The 18,846-nt window shown below is 38.4% G+C and overlaps 2 protein-coding genes across 2 annotated transcripts in view; one reads left to right on the top strand and one right to left on the bottom strand.

Moving 5' to 3' along the window:
• gdpd2 (glycerophosphodiester phosphodiesterase domain containing 2) overlaps window positions 1–15,739 on the bottom strand; it is a 28,324-nt gene extending 12,585 nt beyond the window's left edge. Inside the window, exons 1-5 of the mRNA XM_056238346.1 lie at window positions 15,682–15,739; window positions 6,882–7,087; window positions 6,074–6,177; window positions 5,836–5,929; window positions 5,685–5,744 (exon numbers count right to left, since the gene is read on the bottom strand). Coding sequence (XP_056094321.1) covers window positions 5,685–5,744; window positions 5,836–5,929; window positions 6,074–6,177; window positions 6,882–6,956 — 333 coding nt within the window. The 5' untranslated portion in view covers window positions 6,957–7,087; window positions 15,682–15,739. The remainder of the gene's footprint in view (window positions 1–5,684; window positions 5,745–5,835; window positions 5,930–6,073; window positions 6,178–6,881; window positions 7,088–15,681) is intronic.
• A 1,381-nt stretch (window positions 15,740–17,120) lies between these two features.
• On the top strand, window positions 17,121–18,673 carry pdzd11 (PDZ domain containing 11). The gene is made up of 6 exons (XM_056238356.1): window positions 17,121–17,188; window positions 17,614–17,716; window positions 17,802–17,942; window positions 18,023–18,121; window positions 18,200–18,260; window positions 18,415–18,673. Exons 2-6 carry the CDS (start codon window positions 17,624–17,626, stop codon window positions 18,447–18,449), a joined length of 429 nt encoding a protein of 142 aa, XP_056094331.1. The 5' UTR covers window positions 17,121–17,188; window positions 17,614–17,623; the 3' UTR covers window positions 18,450–18,673.
• Window positions 18,674–18,846: the final 173 nt, after the last annotated feature.

Genomic DNA, 18,846 nt, shown 5'->3' with positions numbered 1-18,846 from the left:
TTTCCAAATAATTAACAAAATACAGCTTACTAAACATTTATTAGGGGCTAAATTGTTCGTTTCTGTGAAAAGAAGCTCTGGAACAGCCATACCTAAATTTAAAATGTATATTTAAAAAAATAATTTTTAAATAAAAATGCACAAATAAATATTTATTTATTTATGAAAAATATTCAATATTTTTAATTATCATTTAAAAAAATATTGTTTTATTAATATTTTCTCTAGGGGTGGGGGAAAAAATCGATTCTTAGATGCATCGCGATGCGGACGTGGACGATTCTGAATCGATTCACAATTGTCAAAAATCGATTTTCAAAAAAAAAAAAAAAATTTTTAGATATATATTTATAATAACGTAATATTGACGGAACGCGAAAGACGGAACTCTGAAGCGCGGAAGTGCAGTGGCCGGACCGTCTGTGGCGTGCACGTAACAGACGCGGACGCGATGGCTGAGCGCCAAATCCAAACACCCTCCTCGTTAAAAGCTGACGTGTGGAAATATTTTGGCTTCTGACGTTGAAGGGGGAAAGGAGCTGGACAAGAGCCACACTAGTTGTAAGCTTTGTAGAGTAAAAGTAAAATATTTCGGAAACAAGACACATATGAGAAGCCAAATGACACGTTTCCAGCCAGAGGAGGAAAAACACTCGGCTGTAACGTTACCGGTCGTTGTTATATTATTAATTTACTACAAATATGCTCCTGCTAGTTCAGACACACATGTATTTTCCTGTTGGTTCTTTGCAATGTTAATAAAATATATTGTACGTTAATTCTTTATGGGTCATTACTTTCTACTTTTAAAGCAAAGTATTTATAGTCACACACACACAAAAAAAAGATTCTGATAATCGATTTAGCATCGAATCGCAGCCCTCTGAATCGTAATCGAATCGAATCGTGAGGTGCCTAGAGATTCCCACCCCTAATTTTCTCATTTGATTTAAAGTTGGACAGCCTGTGGAACACGGCTTCTGTCATATGTGGGGGAAATAATTATTTGATCCCCTGATGATTTTGTAAGTTCGCCCACTTACAAAGAAATGAAGGGTCTATAATTTTTATGGTAGGTTTATTTTAACAGATAGAGACAGAATATCAACCAAAAAATCCAGAAAAACACATTATATAAAGGTTGTAAATTGATTAGCATTTGATCGAGTGACATAAGTATTTGATCTGTAATCTGCCTCCCACAGATTGGTTATGTGCCCATGTGGAACACAGAATAGTCCTGTCCTGTCACTTTAAGAAAGTACTCCTAATGTCCTAATGCCAGTGGACGCCTGTCCACAGAATCTGTATCTTCCATTCCAACCTCTCCACCACCATGGGCAATACCAAAGAGCTGTCAAATGTCAGGGACCAGATTGTAAACCAGCACAAGGCTGGAATGGGCTACAAGACCATCAGCAAGAAGCTTGGTGAGAAGGAAACTTTTGTTGGTGTGATTATTCAGAAATGGAAGAAATACAAAATGAACAATCAATCGCCCTCGGTCTGTAGCTCCATGCAAGATCACGCCTCATGAGGTAAGGATGATCATGAGAAAGGTGAGGGATCAGCCCAGAACTGCACCAGAGGAGCTTGTTAATGATCTCAAGGCAGTTGGGGCCATAGTCACCAAGCAAACCATTGGTAACACACTACACCACAATGTATTGAAATCCTGCAGCACCCGCAAGGTCCCCCTGCTCAAGAAGGCACATGTAGAAGCCTGTCTGAAGTTTGCCAATAAACATCTAAGCACGGAGGTGGAAACATTAAGCTCTGGGGTGGTTTCTCTGCTAAGGGTACAGAACGACTTCACTGTATTGAGGGACCATGTACCATCAAATCTTGGACGAGAACCTCCTTCCTTCAGCCAGAACACTGAAGATGGGTCGTGGATGGGTCTTCCAGCATGACAAGGACCCAAAACATACCGCCAAGGCAACAAAGGAGTGGCTCAAGAAGAAGCACATTAAGGTCTTGGAGTGGCCTTGGCCTAGCCAGTCTCCAGACCTTAATCCTATAGAAAATCTGTGGAGTCAGCTGAAACTTTGAGTTGCCAAGTGACAGCCAAGAAATCTTAAAAGCACACTATGCAGGAATTCCATTTTTGTCAAACAGCAACCCCTAGAGTCGCTGTGGAGTACTTGTATTTAACGTTACTGCCGTAAATACCACTCGCGCAGAGCGTGACATGGCGTCACGTGTTACATAGTATACAATAGTACATTGTGTTTAATTTGTCGTTTAATGAGATCTAATATATGTTGTTAGTGGTGAGAATTTTCACGTGAATAAATACATAGATTCAAGTCTGACTGTTATCCCCACGTTACTTTAATGGTCCAGTAACAGAACTTTTGCCAAGCATGTCAGAGGTTCTAGGTTCTAATCAGCACTGAGTAGTATAGTTTTTTTGGTAACACTTTACAATAAGGTTCATTAGTTAACTACATTAGTTAACATTAACTAAGAATGAACAATACTTCTTCAGCATTTGTTAATCTTTGTTAATGTTAATTTCAACATTTATTAATACTTTATTAAAATCTTGTTAACATTAGTTAATGCACTGTGAACTAACATGAACAAACAATAAACAGCTGGATTTGTATTAACTAACGTTAACAAAGATTAACAAAAACAGTAACAAATGTATTGCTCATGGTTAGTTCATGTTAGTTAATACATTAACTAATGTTTAATAAATGAACCTTATTGTAAAGTGTTACCGTTTTTGTCCTCATCAAAACCGATTGTTTATTAGTGGTTGTATATCAAGCAGGGACACGTTTTTTTTTGTGCATTATGTTTTGTGATTTCACCGTAACGAATATAGAGAGTCTCTCCACAACTGATTGAAGCGCGCGTCCGTGTGAAGACTGTGCGCGAGTCACACCAGAACACTGTATCCGCGCCACTGATCGCAGCGGCAACGAGCACTTTGGTCACTTGATTTCAAAAACAACACATTTCAGATCGCCTCTTATTTAACAAACAAACGAAATGAATGCTCTTCTAGAGTTAACTGGAAATGTTTTATTTATTTGTATTGGTACATCCGTGCCGCGAGATGTTTCAAAAGTGGTGGGGACACAATCGACCCTGGCAAAAAGTGGTGGGGACATGTCCTACCCGCAAATTACGCCTATGCTCATGTTTGACTCCTCACTCGGTCAGTCTGCCGAGACGGCCACCATTCAACCCGAAAAAAGTCATATAAGCATTCCAATAAAGCTAAAAAAACTGCATAGTTCCCCTTTAAGGATTTTGAGAGTATCTGTAAAGAAGAGTGGCACAAAATCCCAAAAGATGTGTGCAAACCTGGTGACCAACTACAAGAAATGTCTTACCTCTGTGCTTGCCAACAAAGGTTTCTCCACCAAGTACGAAGGCATGTTTTGCTTGGGGTTCAACTACTTATTTCACTTACTGAAATGCAAATCAATTTATAACCTTTATATAATGTGTTTCTTCTGGATTTTTTGGTTGATATTCTGTCTCTATCCGTTAAAATAAACCTACCATAAAAATTATAGACCGTTCATTTCTTTGTAAGTGGGCAAACTTACAAAATCAGCAGGGGATCAAATTATTATTTCCCCCACTGTACTTCCTTGTGCATGTTTTGGGACTTTTGTTATATTTCCTGTCTTGTGTGCCGGGCAAATTCCAATCGGAAGTGAGCATCCCTATGCGCCACTAAGTCCGAAGGGCAGAACAACACCATGAATAAATTAAATTACTTCTTTGAAGTGACCATTGCATGGTCCCTTCGCTAACAGACACGTGGAAAGGCTTTCGTAAAAGGGATTCAGTTGTTCACTTCGTTTGGAACGCTCCTTTAAATGGCGTCCCCTTCCCGAAGTGCCTTTCAAGGGTGCAAAAATGCAGTTTGGAATGTGCTGTTAAGTTGTCCTTTGTAGTTTTCCCTTTTGATTAGTCTCCCCAGGTGTTTCCCGTTACCTTGTTTAGCTTGTTACCTCCTGTGTATATCCCGTGTTTCTCTTGTGCTTTGTCAGTTGATGTTGGGATGTTCCTGTGTTTGGTGTTCCTTCTGGTTTCCCTGTTTTGAACTTGCTTCAGTTTGTTTATTAAACGTACTCTTGTGCACTTCGATCCTCGTTTATTAAACATACTCTTTGCACTACAGACTGACCAGCTATGGATCTAGCAGGAGTTCGTTTTGTTCTTCTTCGCCCGAGCAAGCGACCTCTTGAGGACCACACCCGTAAGTTTTTTGACTCCGCTTTTCATTCTCACTTCCTGGAAAATACACTCATAACGTTTTATTGTTCTGGACTCAATGAACTCCTCAGAACTCAACTTTCATGTTAGTCCTCAAGAGACATTTTGTGAGTTTGTGGAGCGGGCTATACAACCCAAGCTCCAATGGCCACAGAACTTGGCCCACTGCGGACCCCAGCTGTGATGACTGTCATTGCAGAGTCCTCAGCCATCATGGGAGCCACGCCAGAGTTTCCAGTGGTCAAGTCCTCCGCACCCGAAGCTAAGGCCAACGGCAGGCCCAAGACATCTGAGACCGGATGTCTAGTGTGGCGGATCCGTCGCTGATGTCGGTGCGGGCAGCCTGGATGCCCAGTTCAGCGCTCTCAAGCCCGGCGGCCTCTGCACTCCCTGTGATGGCAGTTGCCATTTTATGTGTTTGGGCTGCACACTGAGGTGGCTGCGGCTGACGCCTCTGTTATGGCCGCGTGCGCTGTTTCTGAACTCTCTGTGCCCCCTGATGCCTCTGTTATGGCTGCACGCACCGTTTCTGAACTCTCTGTGTCCCATCTGCTCTTCTGTGATGGTCATCTGCTCCTCTGTGGTGTTCTTGGGTCCTGCATGCTCCGCCCTGACCCCATGCTGGCCACCTGCTCATCCTGCATTGCCCTGGTCACCTCACCCCACCATACCAGTTCCGCTTTGGTACCACAATTCCTTTGCCACTCCACAGACCTGGCCCACCATCCCTCCCCTGGTCCGCCTCCGCTCCACCATCCACCTGGACTTTTGTTTTTAGGTGTTTCTCCCTGTGGATGTCTGGAAGCTTCTTTTAAGTGGGGGGCTCAGTCATATAGTCCCTGTGTGTGTTTTGGGACTTTTGTTATATTTCCTGTCTTGTGTGCCATGTTTGTTGTCCTTTGTAGTTTTCCCCTTTGATTAGTCTCCTGAGGTGTATCCCGTTACCTTGTCTAGCCCTGTGTATATACAGCCCTTGTTTTTCTCTTGTGCGTTGTCAGTCGATATTTGGATGTTAGTGTGTTTGGTGTTCCTTGTGGTTTCCCTTTTTTGGACTTGCTTCAGTTTGTTTATTAACCCTTAAATGCATGAATGTTTCACCAATCATTATTACATATTCGGGTCTTTAGCGACCCGGATCTATATCTAACATGGATGGATCTCTACCTGTCGCTATAATTTAAAACTCTCCTGATGTTAGAGCATATTAAAGCATATTTTGTTACCCTAACAAAATGTATTTATTATTTCTTTTTGTTTATAATAAATTGATTGAGGAATACTGAGAAGATTGATGTCTATCTTAAAAAAAAAATATATATATATATATGTACTTTTTTTTTGTTGAAAAGTTGCGAAAATTAAGACATGGCTAAAAGTTTCATACAATGTGTCCTTCATACAACAAATACAAAAAGTAAAATAAAATGAAATAAGAGTACCTTATGCAGCCAGTGCAAATTCAAGGGCTCTCCAATTACAAAATGTAGCAATCCAAATACCTGAAATAGATGAAGAATGATTTAATTTGAACAACCATTATTTACAAATGCTACCCACTGAGCAATCTGGTTCACATTATTTCCTTCTTACCAGTAGAAGTAGACAGTAAGCGGCTAGCACAGCAGAAATGATCATCACTATCATGTACCAGTTCACCCATGTTTTCAATTTTTCAAAGGCACGGCTGCAAGAGGAAAATGAAGCAATATGGCACAATGACATGCACAATCAGTTATTATTACTGAACAAAGGGGGAAGCAACATGCCAATGGATTTACAATTATAATCATATAATTTGCATATTGTGGAATTGTGTTTATTTGCTCACTCGTTTACATCGGTGCGGTCGTTGAAGGCAATAAAGCAAACGTACATCCAACTCAGGGCAAGTATGGACACAAAAGACAGAAAAGAGAACCAGCAGCATGGCCTCTACAAACAAAGACAAAACAAGACTGCACACTTCAAAAATGGTTTCTCTTTCTCTAAGTCATTAAGCTCTTCTCTTTATCCGGTTTAAAAAGAATTAAATAATAGTTTTCCCTGATCACTCCTCCTGTTTGCGTGTGTTGTTTCAAAGGGATGATTTTGCAACAAATGAGAGCCTGGGGGCATCGTGTTCTCACGTCAAGTTTCGCTTACTGATTCGAATATCCAAAAGTGGGGCCAACCTCTAAACCAAGTGGTTATTGTAGCTGATTATTACTAGTCCATTCCACATAGGATTTAAGAAATATCTGAATGCAGCGGTAATTGTTTCTGACACAAATCAAAAGAATTACTTTTATTCAGGCTTCTAATTAACATACTTTTCTGCCTGTTATGATCATCATCAGTCTCCACAGCTTTGTACTCGCTTAAAAGGAAAGAGCATTAACAAGATAATTGCTCATTAAAGAGGCATTCAATGAAAACTATTTTCTTTGATTCTGTTCTAAATTTATTATGGTAAACTATTCCGCCTCTCTCAACTGATTGTGCGAACAAAAACAAAAAAAATCAAAACAAATTGAAAAGATGTCTGCAAATCATACTAGGAGAGAATGGATGCATGTTTGATGTTACCATGTGGAAAAATGTGATTGAAAAATTCAAAGTGTCAGGGAAAATTGTCGTTTATCTGAATAAAATCTCACATTTTGTCTCTTATTATCACTGTTCCAATGACAACTGTAGATCCCTCTGAGGCAGGTTTTGGCAATCGAAATCATTGTTTTTTCCACATCAAATGATTCCAGTTGAAAGTATGCAGATGAATTGGGGTCTTGTCAGGTAGGTAGTGAGGTTTACCCTTATTTATACAGGTGTTTGATATGAATGACTCACTGCTTCACACCTGAACCTGAGAAGGAGAGAAGAGAATACAAGATGTTTGTTATGCAAGGAAACCTGTTCTTTAGCTCAAAAAAGAGCGGAGCTCACAATTCCTGGCTTAGTTAGTCAGGAAAAGTAAATTACAATATCGGAGAGAGGGAGAGAGGGAGGGAGGGAGAGAGGGAGGGAGGGAGGGAGGGAGGGAGGGAGGGAGGGAGGGAGGGAGGGAGAGGGAGAGGGAGAGAGAGAGGGGACAAGAGCAGGTATGGAAAGGTTCAAATGTAATTATAAAGGAGTGGCAATGCTTTCAAAAGCCCTGAGGCATAAAACTACAAGACAACCACAGTGAGAAAGATCTCATATCAATCACTCATTCTAATAAAACCATGGAATGTTCTACCCCAGTTTAAGTTCAATGCTGCAGCTGTGCAAATGATAAATAACATATTTTAACTATATCTAATAAAATGTTGCCTAATGCTTGAACACAGTAAATTTGAGTATATAAATTGACATAAGATATTAAAGATTATTCTGAGCAAGTAAAAATTACCTTGCACCTGTTTTGACAGGGCATGCATATAATGAAACATAATCTGCAATGTTATGAATACTTTTCCTGTATGAGGTGTTTTTGTTTTTAGGTTCAATGGATGTGAAACCCATGATCAGATAAACATGTCTAAGCAATAAGTGTCTTAAGTGCTAAAGGCAACTGTGAGGCGATGGTTAGCACAACAGGATGGGAAATCATATTGGAACAAAAATGTACCGGTAATTAAAAAATACTTTAATGTGCTTGTGTAGAAGTATTTTTACACTTGTAATGATCAATGACAGTCAAAACACTGGATACATCTGGATGAATGCATGTTTCTCCTGACCTTAAATAACTTTTAATCTAAAGGCCTAAACATTAAATCAACAAAACTAAAACTATATATCCACATTAAAAAGTTCGGCAAATTTTTTATAAATGAATAATTTTATTCAGCGAGTGTACATTAATATTAATCAAAGTGACAGCCATTATAATGTTACAGAAGATTCCTATTTCAAATAAATGTAGTTCTTTTTAACTTTTTATTCAAGAATCCTGAAAGAAAACTGTTTAAAATTGATAAAAAATAAGATCTAATTTCATGAGACACTGAAGACCGGAGTAATTGCTACTGAAAATTCAGCTTTTCCATCACAGGAATAAATGACATTTAAAAATATATTAAAACAGTAAAAAAGTTCGTTTTAAATGTATAATATTTCACAATATTGTATTTGTAATGTATTTTACATTATTGCTTTTCAAATGTCTAAAAAGCTCCCATAATAGCAAGATTTGTACAAATTGTTTTTTTGTAAAAGGAAAGCTGACAATAACACATAATAAGACTCAACAAGATTCATCTTCGCAGGAAACGCAAAAGTGCAATTATCATGCATCTCAAGATATTCACTCTTCCATCAGGTATATTGTCTGTCAGCCAGGTAAACTCCACAAATGCGTAAACATTACTTTATCAAAAAGCATAGTGGTAGAGGGTGATGTTGTGGTCCATAAGCCATGACAAAACATTCCCAATGCAATCACCCTGACACTGTCAGATCTGACTCACTGAAGTGTATCAGGGTCAGCAATTCCTGCTAATAGTTCTACATTATGCAATAAGGATACAAATATATCCTAAATTCATTACAAAAGTCAGTGAAAACTATGAAAGTACATCACACCCTGTAATCACTGCTGTGTACAGCAGTTTCTTGCTAAGTAACATATAAGCAACCTTTTAGCCAACGGTGACAAGCTTCACAAAATCCTGAGGCAACAAGTGTTCTTCTGGCTTGACAAAGAAAGAAAAGAAGCTTGTCAACAGTTGATGTTTTGGCTCTGCAGTAAACCCATTTAAGATCAGACATCAAGAACTTTGTCAACTGCAGCTTTTTATGATTAAACCTGTATTTGACAGTTTGCACAACAATAAAAACCACCCTGGGCCAATTAATGGATATCATTTTCTCACCACACCTCTCAGAACATGGTAAAAACTCCTTAGCCATGTTCATGGCTTAAGTTTGTATTTGTTTCAAATTATTATTCAAAGGGGTCTTGCAAAAATATTTCTTAAAATGTAAAAAAAAAAAAAAAGTCTGAAGGGATAGTAAAATTGAACATTTTCAAAAATTCTGTATTCATTTACTCACCCTCATGTTGTTCCAAACCTATATACATTTCTTTGTTCTGTTGAACACAAAAGATATCTTGAAGATTGTGGGAAACTGAACCGTTCTGGGGCACCATTGACTTTAATAGTTTTTTTTTCCCTACTATGGAAGTCAGTGGTGCCCTAAAGGGGCCTGGTTACAAACTTTCTTCAAAATATCTTCTTTTGTGTTCAGCAGAACAAAGAAATGAAAACAGGTTTGAAACAACTTGAGAGGGTGAGTAAATGATAACAGAATTTTCATTTTTGGGTGAACTATTCCTTTAAGCCAGTGGAATCATGTCTATAACTTTATACATCTTTAGTTTTGATTTTGTCGATATTCTTTTCATTCAAAGTTCCCAAGTGATTTTCTGAATTTATTGTATATTCATTTATCAGGGACTAATGAAATATAGGCGTGCAAATGTAAATGTATTGGCAGTGACAAATTCGCAAAGTTTGCTGCTTCAGAATACAATTTTTTCACGTTTCTGTAGTATAAATAAGCATTTCATACGTTTTAAAAGCTTTATTGGTTATTTATTTTTACAGCGTTGTCCCTTCTTCATAACCAAATTTGCTCTGGCATGCTGTGTATCAGGTTTGGGCCAAATCCTGACTAATGGAGATCCATTCTTGCCTTATTGGTGCTTGGAGGTGATCACAATTTGTGGGCTTCTGCTTGTCCACTCGCCTTTTGAGGACTGACCACAGGTTCTCTATGGGACTAAGATCCGGGGAGTTGCCTTGCTACAGATCCAAAATTTCAATGTAATGATCTCCGAGCCACTTCATTATCACTCTTGCATAGTGACATGGTGCTCCATCATGCAAGAAAATGCACTGATCATCACCAAATTGCTCCTGGATCATTGGGAGTTGTTTCTCTTGCAAGACGGTTTGATACCATTCTTTATTCATGGCAGTGTTTTGGGGCAGAATTGTGAGAGCCTACCTTGGATGAAAAACAATCCCACACGCAAGTCATTACAGATGGTCTAGGGATGCTATTGGCACGATACATGGTAATTTTCACCTTTTTTTCTCAGGACAATCGATTTTCCAGATACCCAAAACAGGGCTTCATCAGAAAATATTCTGCTGTCCAATCCTTGACATTAGGCCATTGTCCTAAAGTCTTGGCCTCACTCTGTGTGCAGATGCACTGACACCCACCGGCTAGCAATATTGAGCAAGTTTGTGACATAAGGTTCACTGGTGGTGACACGATTCTGTAGCCGACTCGGAAACGGTCCTGGCACCTGCTGGGCACTCTGGGACGTCCTGAAGCCTTCTTTACTGCAGTTAAACCTTTCTACTTCAAGTTCTTGATAATTTGGTAAACGGTTCTTTCAGATGCATTATTCTTTGCAGAAATCTTCTGAGCAGGTATCTTCTTTACTTACAAGATTGATAATATTAGAGAGAAAATTATAACCATGCAACCGTCTACTACAGTATCGCATCAGATAGTGCGTTGTAGTCTCCCTGAGGAAAAATTCCGTTCATTCATTGCTATGGGAGGAAGAATTGTCTAAACTCGTTAAATCATCTAAATCGACAACATGTATGTTAGACCCTATACCGACTAAGCTGTTGAAAGAGATGCTTCCAAAGGTCATAGATCCTCTTCTTAATATCATTAATTCATCTTTGTCCCTAGGATATGTACCGAAAACTTTTAAGCTGGCTGTTATTAAACCTCTTATTAAAAAAACACAACTTGATCCTAGAGAATTTGTCAATTACAGGCCGATCTCGAATCTACCTTTTCTATCAAAATTACTAGAAAAGGCAGTATCCTCACAACTATGTTCCTTTTTAGAAAGAAATGATATCTGCGAGGATTTCCAGTCAGGATTTAGACTGTACCATAGTACTACTGAGACAGCTCTCGTTAGAGTTACAAATGATTTGCTCTATATCATCCGATCGTGGTTGTATCTCTCTATTAGTGTTACTCGATCTTATTGCTGCATTTGATACCATCGACCACAATAATCTTTTAAATAGACTTGAAAATTATGTTGGCATTAGTGGAATTGCATTAGCATGGTTTAAATCATACTTATCTGACCGTTATCAGTTTGTAGCAGTAAACGAAGAGATGTCTTATCGATCAAAAGTTCAGTATGGCGTACCACAAGGCTCAGTACTACCGTTGCTGTTCACTCTGTACATGCTACCCTTGGGAGATATCATTAGGAATTAGTTTTCACTGTTATGCTGATGATACTCAGCTCTATATTTCTTCGCACCCCGACGAAACGCACCAATTCACAAAATTAAAGGAATGTATAGCTGATATAAAAATTTGGATGACTAGTAATTTCCTACTACTTAACTCTGAAAAAAACAGAGATTCTAATTTTTGGCCAAAAAAACTTCCTCACTTAATAACCTAGAATACTGTCTAACACTTGATGGCTGCTCTGTCAAGTCTTCGTCGTCGGTTAGGAACCTGGGTGTGCTCTTTGATACCAATCTTTCATTTTAAAGTCACGTTTCTAGCATCTGTAAACTGCATTCTTCCATCTTAAAAATATATCTAAATTACGACATACACTTTCAATGACAAATGGGGAACAGTTAGTTCATGCGTTCATGACATCAAGGCTAGATTATTGTAATACTATTATGGGTGGTTGCCCTGCACGCTTAATAAACAAACTACAGCTGGTCCAAAACGCAGCAGCTCGAGTTCTTACCAGAACCAGGAAGTATGACCATATTAGCCCGGTTCTGTCAACACTGCATTGGCTCCCTATTAAACATCGTATACATTTTAAAATATTGCTGACTACCTACAAAGCACTAAATGTTTTAGCTCCCCAGTACTTGAGCGAGCTCTTAACGCATTATAGTCCTTCACGTCTATTGCGATCTCAAAATTCTGTCCAGTTGATAATACCTAGAATATCAAAATCGACTGCTGGTGGTAGATCCTTTTCCTATTTAGCACCAAAACTTTGGAACAGTCTCCCTAACATTGTCCGGGAAGCAGACACACTATCAGTTCAAATCTAGACTAAAAACACATCTCTTTTACCTGGCATTCACATAGAACATTATACATTTCTATTATTCAAATCAGTTAAATGATTATTAGGCTGCATAGATTAGGTCAGCTGGTACCGGGGACACTTCCTACAACAACCAATGTACTCGTTACATCATAAGAAGAATGGCATCTACGCTAATGATAGTCTTTCCATTAATTTCCGAGGTTTACTGAAGTCAGCCGGATCCGGGCCGTATCCAGATTAGACGTGAACCTGCGCCTGGACACGACCACAACGCATCCCTGAAGTGCCAGCCTCATCAGCCCTGTGAAGGCCTCATGGACACCTCAACAAACTCATCTCCATACCGGAGTGATGACTCCAACCTCCAACCAGATGGAACTGGATAAATATTGTGAATATTCTGATCCAATCTGACTTCTGACCTGTAATGTTGCCTGAATCATAATCATACACTATTCGTTTGTTCGCCAGAGGAGAACTGGCCCCCGACTGAGTCTAGTTTCTCCCAAGGTTTTTTTCTCCATTCTGTCACTTGGAGTTTTGGTAGCCTGGTAATACCAAACTCTGCTACTTCGCTTTGCTTCGTAGACAGAGTCTGGCATGGCATAATTAAAAAGTGTTTTCTTTCTCGAGGGGGGGCGCTTGTCTGAAGTATAAAATCATTGGTGACCCGTAACCCAATCACATAACGTTTGGTTATGATGCGTGTTATTCGCCAGCTCAGCCGCATCGAACTTCCACTGTAAACACATGTATGATGCGAAAACGAAACCATCGAGCGAAATACCGGAGTGAACATGGCTGACCGAGTTTTGCTGCCTCCTTAACCTGATCCTCCATGAGTGCAACCAAGGGGGACACAATCACAACTATCGCCTTGCCGGCCTTTGGCCTGCCCAGTTTCTCGCTGACGATCGGTAATAGTTGATAAATTAAACTTATCCCAAAACCTGTCGGGAGTAGGGCCACAACATAACCTCCATTCAAAATGTTTAACAAACACTCTTCTTGTTCGGGCTTCAGTTTGCAAATGCCGGGAATATTCTCCACAACAAAGCGAATTGCATCCCGTGTCTCCATATCCGCGGTCACAATCTTAAACTCGGTGCTTAGCGTCTACGTCACGGCTCTCAGCCCACCCTCTGTTCGTTGATTGGCCGGCTGTTTTCAGGCCGGAGGAAAACTGAGAGACATGTCGATGTCTCAGGGTGCTTCTCAATTCTTATTTGTGCATCCTCGTTTCCTTTCCTCGCGTCTCAGCTCCACCCCCTGCAGGATGCGAGGGAAGGCTGCAAGGAAAGAAGATGAGGACGGAGGAATCGAATGAAAGTTTTTTTTATACTTTGGAATACTTGATCACTCAAGCGTCACTTCACTGCGTCATCAGCAGCGCTCAGAGGATCTGCCCTTAAGTTGTTGAAGTTTGGTTATTTAAGAAATTAGTAATAAATAATAATAATAAAGCAAGATACCCTGTTGAAATATGTGAGATGTGTGGTTTATATAAACTGCAAAGGTAAAGTATAAATTAAAATGATTGTGACCGACGTGAAGGGGGAGGAGAATTTATATGTGCGTCACGTTTAGTCGATAAAACACTTCTGCAAAGCATGCAACTGTGCATCCTCGCTCATAGCTCCTCTGGAAGCCTCCTCACTCCTCGATCCTCGCGGTGCAATTAGAGAATTGAGATGTCCTTCAAGATGGCTGAGCTCGATCGGTTTCCGGGTCATAGGATGGAGGACGGAGGATCGAAGAGACGAGGAGGGATATTGAGAAGCACCCTCAGACTGAGTACAGAAGCAAACTGAAATAGAGCGGAAGTACGAAGTCTGACGCAGTCAGGCTAGAGTTTTGGTTCCTTGCCACTTTTGCCTTGGCTTTTGGCTTGCTTAGTTAGGGACATTTAATATTCAACAATATTATTGATCAGCCTTTCTTCAGGTGCACGATGACGCAATTTTCTTCTAGAAACAAACTTGTATTAATTTCATGTTATCACTGTGAAGCTGCTTTAATACAATAAAAAGCGCTATATAAATAAAGGTGACTTGACTTAAGATAAGTTTGCTGGGAAAGTTACGTTTGCTTGTAAATACTTTCTTTTTAAGGAAAAACTGTGATATAACAATATTTTTATTTTCAATTGAGCACATGAAAGGAAATGCATTCAGCAGCTTGAAGACACAATACAAATATTTCCAGTTGCTAAGATTATTACCCCTGTGCAGACAGGTATAACAGAACTTTAAAAAAAAAAGACTAGTATGTCCCATTTCAACAGGGTCAAAAAATAAATCCTTTTCACATGTGGACAAACTACGCAGTATTTTCACAGCCATTGTGATCTTAGTAAAACACAGAAGAAACACATCAATAGCTTTACAACTTTCTCAAATCCACTCTATCATCATCAGGCTTTTACTGTATGTGCTTTTATCATTAGAAAGCAAAACTGATGAAAAGTGCCACAGAAAAAAATCGGACTATTGATAACTGTACAATTTAACATCACACGTGACACCTCTTTTATCGAAGTGCTTCTGTGAAAGTAATCTTTTTTATTTAAAGAAATGTTTATTTTAAATGTGAATAAAAAGATTTAAAAAAAAAAATATATGGTTGCAAGAAAGCAAATGAAAGGAAAGCAGCCAGCCTATGCAAAGCTATATGTAAAACCTGCACATAAATCAAACGACCAAGGCAGATGTTGGTGAACACAGTGCATGCGTTGACTATGTTGTGAAATAAAAAAATAACTAGTTTAATATAATTGTCATGGGATCACTGACTTTCACTTTCTTCATTAAACTTGACCTCAACAACCTCACAGGTAAACATTTCTGAGTGCAACAGCCTGCAGACTTATAAGTTGTTATTTTTTTAAAGGGGTTTAACGAGGTTAAACCATGTTTAAGGGGAAATGTGTGCTTGGATTTGTGTGTGATCAATATATATATATATTTCCTTGGATTTGTGTATATATATATATATATACACACACAAATCCAGGTAAACATTTAACAGAATCAAACATTTCCCCTTAAACATGATTTAACCTCTTGATAATGATTTGCAAAAAAAAAAAAAAAAGAAGAAGTTTGTTTTTCATTTATTTCGTATTAGAATGCACATATAAGCACTTTTTTAACATCCTGAATACAATTTTCAAACTGATTTTTTGCAACATATAGTAGCCTATAAACACATTTTTTAAATTAAATACTTAGAGTAATTCAAGTATTTAGAAAATTAAAGTATTTAGAAAATAACCTATAAGCACCTAATGACACGCTTAAGCACACCTGACAATATTCAGCTCACACATTTTCTCAATAACATTGGATCAGAACAGATAAGTCCGAGAGAATAAACTGAATTTTTAAGTACCTTACCTTGCTGAAAAAGTAACAAAAAGTTGATAGTGAAATCCAAATCAGTCTCTAAAACTTTAGCACTTTTCAACAGTCTCTGCACGTGAAGTCATGCTGAGACTTAAATCCGCGGATTGAATATTAATAAGGCGGTAACAATGAATGAGCTTTTCATTCCTCGTCGCTTTTATATGGAGCGACACCAATGCAGTGAGCCGTGAAGTGGCTGTTCCACTCCTCTCCAAAAGAGGGCGACATTCATAGTGTTTCTAACCATTAAAAAACACGAGATGCTACCTGACACACAAAATTAATATTCGTCTAATATGCAGTGACTGTAAATGCACTATATCCTGCCTATTGAGAACTGCTGCAGAAAGTAGCTTATTAATAACGTGTAACGTCATTCGAAGCCCATGCCGGAGCTCATTTTAAAAAAAGAGCCCCATGTATGATCTCAGATATATCTTAGATTAGTAATTAAATTAACTCATTCCTTTATTTACATTTGCTCAAAAATATAGGAATGTATACAACATGTAGGCATATAATGAGCAAACAAAAACAAATCAGTAATAAGGAAGAAAAAAGAGCATTTATATAAATTGAAATGAAACGAGAAATTTATATTCATTTATGGGTTATTTTATGTTACTTTATGTATTTCAATATAGCCAGTTTAAGGTGAAATGTAAACAAAAATGCAATGTAGCCTAATGCAAATGTTTTTCTTATGCTGTTTACATTTTGTGGATGTACTATGTACCAAGTCATATTTATTTATAGAATATGAATAATTAATAGAGAATTTATAAAACTTTTTTTCTTTTTTAAATAAGCATGGAGATTCAAAGTACTATAACAAGACACTGCATATTTTCTAAATGTATTGTTTTATTGAAATGTAACATTCAGCTTCAAATCTTGCCAAGAAGAGGTAGATGATGGGCAGCAAAAAGAAAACGTGTAGCTTACTATATTTTCAGTTGAAATATTGCAGAACATCCATTTACCACCTGCTTGGCTTTACAGCACTGTTGGTGATTTCCAATGTTCCATAGTTAATTAATTACTGAAGAAGACACTGATAGGCCTCCAGACTCCAGACAAGGCCATAGGGAAGATGGATTTTTACTCCATTGATTTTTATTCAGGCTAGGTTAATTTTTAGCAGATAATTTCTGATTAGGCACATACCTGAACGTCTTTCAAAAGCTGCTGAACATATCCTTGAAGTCCATTTTGTTAAACTGTAAAATAAGCAGCCTCAGAGCAAGTAGCCTAAGCCATTCATGATCTTAGGATGCTCTTGAAATTGAGCAACGGGACAGGAAGGGCAGTTGTCAGAGATGACCCAGAGGCCATATTTACTTCTCAGGATGAAATGCGAGAAACAGTTCCAACATCAATATTTTCTTTAGCTCTTAATAGTTTTTGTTGGGGAGAAAAAAGAAAGGGAAAAAAAAGTGCTGGTCACATGATCATTAAGAGGGCGGGGCTAATGGTTCTCTTGAGGAGTTCGTTCGTGGTGAGTAACACAAACACAGACAAAAACAAAACTGTCGAGCAAAAGCAGCTGTATACGTTAATGCCTGTCTTTAATTTTAGTGTGAGCATATTTGTAACGTCCGTTTATTCATTCATGTTTTGACCATTTTTCATGGCTATGGCTCATTGTGCATCGCATCTTGTGTTTATTGTTGAGTTAGCAAGCTAGCCTGCTGGACGTTAACGTTACTCGCTGTACAATGAGAACCGTAGAGAATGTATTTACATTCCTTTAATTATAAATCTTTGTTCATTTTATGCTTTAGTAATCAGTATAGTCACTGTTTTGTAAAGAATTACATTTAGTCTTTAAAAATAGAACGATCTCCTAAAGTACACCGAGGACAATCTGACGATAGTCATCTTCATGTCGCTGTTGTTGTTTCTCGCATCTTCAATTTCTAGCTCGAAAAACATGGACCAAAAAATACCATACGATGACTATCAACTGCCAGTAGTGTTTCTTCCGTCCTATGAGAGCCCTCCTGCATGGATCCCTCCACAAGAGGTGCTTCAACACTATTAATGCATGTTTTCATCTTTTCTTTTGTGATCATATTGATCTAATTTATATTTTTCTTCCTAATAATCAGAGGATACATCACCCTGACTACAACAATGAGCTCACTCATTTCCTACCTCGCACTGTAGTCTTAAAAAAGCCCCCTGGAGCACAACTGGGCTTCAATATTCGTGGAGGAAAGGCGTCGCAGCTCGGTATATTTATTTCAAAGGTGAGTTGTGTCAATTAAAACCTTCTTTGTTTATCAAAAGAACTGCCTTCATCTTGGTCTTGTTCAAAATGTCTTGACAGGTGGTGCCAGATTCAGATGCCCATAGGGCAGGACTACAAGAGGGTGATCAGGTGCTTTCTGTCAATGATGTGGACTTTCAAGACATTGAGCATTCAAAGGTAAGGCTTGATATGTCTGTCCAAGAGACAGAAACACGCTTTTATTTCCTCCTCTAATCTGTTTTTGATTTCTCCTAGGCTGTGGAGATTTTAAAGACCGCAAGAGAGATTTTGATGAAGGTCCGATACTTCCCTTACAGTGAGTATTATCCTTCCCTTGAGATACAGACTTGATGTTTTCTCTGTTGTTCTTTTCCTTCTATTCTAGGTCTATCTCGTTTAGCTTATTTTACTGTTAACTGATTCAATTGGAGTACCTGACATAAATTAGTGTTCTGCATCTGTTTTTCTAGATTACCAACGGCAGAAGGAGAGGACTGTACACTAGGTGGCAGAGCTGACATTCATGACTGAAGCAGTGAGTGACGCAGCTGATGAGGCATTGGTGTGTCAGCCAAACTTTCATCTTCTCTGCATCATCTTCCTCCTACTAACTATTGTCTCTGACTAAAAGACTGCTCAAAGAAATCATCTTCAAACGCGAACATGCCTGATGATTCAAAGCTTCTTCACCCATTTAGGTCAGTTTTAGGCATCTGTGTTTTGAGCTGCATAAGTTTTGAAGTCTCTCATCCCATTCCTCTGGGAAAATAAGCATATTCTATGGGATATATCATGCATATAAAAAGAAAACATGGTAGAAATATTATTTATTGAATTAAATAATTATATAGGGCAAAGGGTACATCATGAATAAATTATGATCTGCTATTAATATCAACTGA

This window comes from Rhinichthys klamathensis, unplaced genomic scaffold (genome assembly GCF_029890125.1).
Source record: "Rhinichthys klamathensis goyatoka isolate OS25496 unplaced genomic scaffold, OSU_Roscu_1.1 h1tg000520l_1, whole genome shotgun sequence".
In the NCBI taxonomy this organism is placed as follows: Eukaryota; Metazoa; Chordata; class Actinopteri; order Cypriniformes; family Leuciscidae; genus Rhinichthys; species Rhinichthys klamathensis.
This window is presented reverse-complemented; position numbering and strand designations above follow the sequence as displayed.

What these genes read in the sequence shown, in the direction of transcription:
- pdzd11 (XM_056238356.1), top strand. Translation starts at nt 17,624, where the DNA reads ATGGACCAAAAAATACCATACGATGACTATCAACTGCCAGTAGTGTTT. An exon ending in AAGACATTGAGCATTCAAAG is followed by an intron (nt 18,122 to 18,199) that starts GTAAGGCTTGAT and finishes GATTTCTCCTAG; the next exon opens with GCTGTGGAGATTTTAAAGAC. An exon ending in GGTCCGATACTTCCCTTACA is followed by an intron (nt 18,261 to 18,414) that starts GTGAGTATTATC and finishes CTGTTTTTCTAG; the next exon opens with ATTACCAACGGCAGAAGGAG.